Consider the following 4,576-nt stretch of genomic DNA (forward strand, 5'->3'; position numbering starts at 1 on the left):
GGCTTGGTGTTGTCAGCACCATGCTCAGCCAGTGAGCAAACTGGCCATCCCTATATAGGATCCGAACCCGCGGCCTTGGTGTTATCAGCACCGCACTCTACCGAGTGAGCCACGGGCCGGCCCTGAGCTGATATATTCTAAGTGCTTTATTTTCTGATAAACCAACTGGCACCCCAACCTAATAAATTTAAAAGAATGAATAGCTGATACGTCCATTAGACTATTTTTCTCGAGCCAAATATCTCAAGTTATAAACTTATATACATGGTGATCGTAATTTCCAAACCAAAAGTCAGGACACCTTCTAAGCATAAAACAAAATATTATGAAGATATAAAAAAGAATGAGGAAGCTCTTAAACTACTATTAAGGAAAGATATCCAAGATATCATTACATGAAAAACACAAGGTGCAGAACAGAACATACTTGCATTTATGTAAAAAGGGCACTTATAAACACACACACACACACAAATATATATATACACTTGCTTGTACATGCATAAAATTCTCCTTCTAAAAGAACTAATAATCTTGGTAAGATCTAGGGGACCAGGAGACACAGGTGGAAGAAAATCTTTTCAATGTACAGCCTTTAGGCTTTTTGAATTCTTAACCATGTGTACCTATCAAAAAATATAAATTGAAAAAAAGGAGGGGACAGGCAATTAAATTAGGCTATCTAGTCAGACAGTGGAAAAGAATAGCTGAAACAGCATAATACAATGAGGTAAGCCAACCTGGGCTCAAAACCCAACTCATATAGTAGCTATATGACATCAAGCATGTTATTGATCTTCCCTGGGCCTCAGTTTCCTTTCCTGTAAGATGAGGATAAACTCCACTGCAGAGGGCGACCTTGAGAATTACAATAAGATGACGAAAATACAAATGCCCAAGACAGCGCCTAACATAGAGTCAGCAACTGACATGTGAATTAAACTTCACCTGGAAGTGATGAGATACATGACCAACATACTTACATTAAAAAATGCTCTTTAGACTACTGGTTTTCCTTTAAATTTTTGATTATATCACCACTCCCTTCCAGAAAAGGGGACATCCTTGTTGCCTTTTCACCCCCACACTAAAAGAAAAAACTGTGCCTTAAGGGACAAGGGAGCTTTTCAATTCTTGAAAAGGCTCAGAAGTATAGTACAATCCCTCTTCAAGACAAGTCTATTTAAGTTCATCCGCTGAAATTCAAGGAGAGTTCTTTTGCCTCCTTCAAAAGTTTCCACTGGTGAAAACTTCAGAAGAGAAAAGATGGAATAATTCCCAGGCCAAGGGCTAATCTACTAAAAAAGCCAAGAAATGGGCACTGAAATATTGTTTGTACTCATGTCTTTTCAAGAAAGCCAAGTTCTTTTTCAACTTTCAGAACCAAGGTTTGTTTTCCGACGAAGACCTCCAGGTCAAGACTTCAAATGGGAAAAGACTTTTTTTTCTGACAGTTATAAGCAAGCATACAGAAATACAGAAGAGTTGTATCACAGAAAAACTGAAAATCCTAACTTTGTGCTGCCAAAGGAAGATTCTATAAGACAATGATGATAATCGTCAAGCACTGACTATGTGTGCTGGAGCTTTTCATCTGACATCTCATTTTAATCCACACAAATAACCCTATGATATGGGAATTATCACATAACTCTGAAAGCAAGCCCAGAGAGCTGAAGTGACATGCCTAAAGTTACTCAAGTTAAAAAATAAATAAATAAATAAAGTTACTCAAGTTAGTCGGTAACAGCAGGATTCAATTACAAGCCATTCTACAATTCCGCTGTCTGTTTCTAAATAATAAATAATGATAAAGAGGCAATTGAGATACAGATAGTAAACCAGAATTCTGATTTTAAAGAGAGTAAAAGATGTCCTTAAAATTAATCATGCACCTCTTTTCTTTCATCCTAATATCATTACACTCCCCATAATCAATTCATTGTAAATGAAGGCAGCTCTATCTATTCATGCTAACTCTGAGAACAAATAATAACCATATTTCTGCTTGAAATGACAATAAGAAGAGGCCCAAGGGACAGAAGGAGAAGTGGGCCACTCACAGTTTTGTAGATGTGTTCAGTGGGGCCATCAAATTCCTGTTGCATTCTTTCCTCAAGGAAATAGATGCGGAGCTTTAGGTTAAAGTTTTCTTTCTTCAATTCAGTGATTTGCTGGAAAATAAGCACAGAAGGGTTATCTAAAGCAAACAAAAGGCAGAGCGTCTAACAGATGGTACCTACAATAATCCTCACAGATTCCGATGCTACAAAATGGATCCAAATGTTGAATACTAGAGAAAGCTGACTTTTGCTACAATTGTACCAACCCAGAATAATTAAGTGCTTACCACTAGCCAAATTTAGGACAATTTGAGCAGCAAAATGAATAACGACAAGAGTAAATAACGACTGAATAAAGAATTGATGACTTCACACTGATAATAAGTAAATAAGAAAGAAAAGAAAGGGAGGAGGGGAATCTCTTCTTTACAAAAGAAATCCAATTAATAAATGTAGAAGAATAACAGGAACAGAATATCACCATTATTCAACCTCTATAGTAATAATTGATTCAGGTAAGAATCATCAAAGCTAAAAGCATTGGATGAAAGATCACTGAAGAACTTGATATCCACACTGTCTCAAGATATCACCCCACAGATGGCTCATTAATTACAAAAGGAAAAGGTTCCTTTACAATTTAGAAACCTTGCAAACACCACCTTAATCAAGAGAATATATCTATTATCACCACTGATGGAACAAACTCATATTACATGCCTCCAGAAATACATTACTGAGAGCAAACGACTCCACCTAAAGTGCTTCCATCTATGTTTAGCCTGCATCTAATCAAGGAGTCAATCAGACACATCTAAATGGAAAGACATTCTGCAAAACAACAGGTTAAACCCTTCAGAAACCTTAATGACAATCTTCTTTTTCTTTTTTTTTTTTTCTTTTTGGCAGCTGGACAGTATGGGGATTGTTGGGAAAATAGAATAATTTAATAAGGCCTGCTAGCCTTAGGTCTGGTTGGGAGTGGTGCCAGCGCATTCTTTGTAAATAGGTTGTGCGTAGGTGGAGTTAGCACGCATGCACAGGCCAGTGCCATGACCTGGCTGGCGTCTGCCTCGGGCCTCCGCCTGCGCAGCCATGCTCTCCAACCTACAGCTTCCAAGGACCTGTTTGCCAGTTACCTAGCTCACAGACCTGCATGTGAGGGGTCTGGTGACCCAGCCTGGCATGTGAGGGGTCTGGGGAACCAGCCTAGTGTGTGAGGGGTCTGGGGACCTAGCCTGGCATGTGAAGGGCTTGTGACCCAGTCTGTGAACAGGCTTGAGGGGTCTGTGAGCACCAGACCCAGCCCTAGCTCAACAATTGGCCTAGTCGGTAGGATTACGGGCAGATAAAAGAGCTCGACAGGGATCCAGACCTTAATGAGAATCTTAAGGTGAAAATGATTGGAGAACTCTTCTAAATAAGTGGAGGTTAAAGATGTGTTACTACTAAGTGTAATGGAATCTCAAATTAAAAAAAAAAAAGAACCAGCTATATGACATATGACAATAACTGGGGAAATCAGGTAACACTATTATGAGAATGTCCTAAGAAAGAGATACATGATGAAGTAGTTAAGGGTGCTGTGTCATGATGTCTACAACTAACTCTCTAATGAGCAGGGAGGGAAGAAAAAAAGACATAAAGCAAATGTAGAAAAATATTAATCAGTGAATCTAGATGAAGAATGTATGGTTGTTTGCTATACTATTTTGCAACATTTCCACAGGTCTGAAATTTGTCAAAATAAAAAGTTGGGGAGAAAAAAAGAACATATTGAGATGATATTTACTGAGAACCTACAATGTAAATAAGCACTGAGCTAGATAATTTATATACAATATCTTAATCCTTAAAACAACACTGAAAGTTCTAACCCCACTGTACACACGATCGACAATCACACCATCAGTGGAAGAACTGGGATTCCTATCCTGCTGACTCCAGTAACGAGAATCATCAACTAAATCTCACTGCCTATGGAAAATATCTGGTTTTTTGGTTTGGTATGTTCAGCAAACTCTTCTGAGCAGGCTAATCTAACTCCAAGAACAGACATTGCCCTACACGCTAAAGCAATTCCCTAGTATGTTTATATCACCATATTTTAATAGCTAAATGTTTTTCAAAGTCCTACCACCATCCCTCCAAGTTCTCCCTCTCTGTTTCACATATCTTTGAGTTTCCATCTTGTGAAAAAAGACCATTACCACCATTATAAAGAGAATGATAGAAACATAAGCCAGGAAGGGATTTAAATTAGTCCACAAAAATGGTTACCTTTGGGGAGGAAAAGTGGGTTGTGTTTGACAGGAGCCACAAAGGAGACTTCTGGGATGCTGATAATGTTCCATTTCTTGTCCTTGGTGATGGGTATAGAGTTGTGTTCTTTTTTTTTGATAATTCATTGAACCATTCACAAATGATCTATGCATGTTTCTGTAAATATGTTACACTTCATTTTTAAAATTTTTTAAAGTCAAATTGTCTGTTTAATTTAAATTATTAAAAGT

General features: G+C 37.9%; 1 protein-coding gene across 1 annotated transcript in view; it reads right to left on the bottom strand.

The window, feature by feature from the left end:
- Positions 1-4,576, bottom strand: part of CDK5RAP2 (CDK5 regulatory subunit associated protein 2) — a 194,473-nt gene that overhangs the window by 158,501 nt on the left and 31,396 nt on the right. The window contains exon 4 of the mRNA XM_008568766.1: positions 2,064-2,174. Within this exon, the coding sequence (XP_008566988.1) occupies positions 2,064-2,174 (111 nt within the window). The remainder of the gene's footprint in view (positions 1-2,063; positions 2,175-4,576) is intronic.

This window comes from Galeopterus variegatus, unplaced genomic scaffold, assembly GCF_000696425.1.
Source record: "Galeopterus variegatus unplaced genomic scaffold, G_variegatus-3.0.2 Scaffold439, whole genome shotgun sequence".
Taxonomy (NCBI): domain Eukaryota; kingdom Metazoa; phylum Chordata; class Mammalia; order Dermoptera; family Cynocephalidae; genus Galeopterus; species Galeopterus variegatus.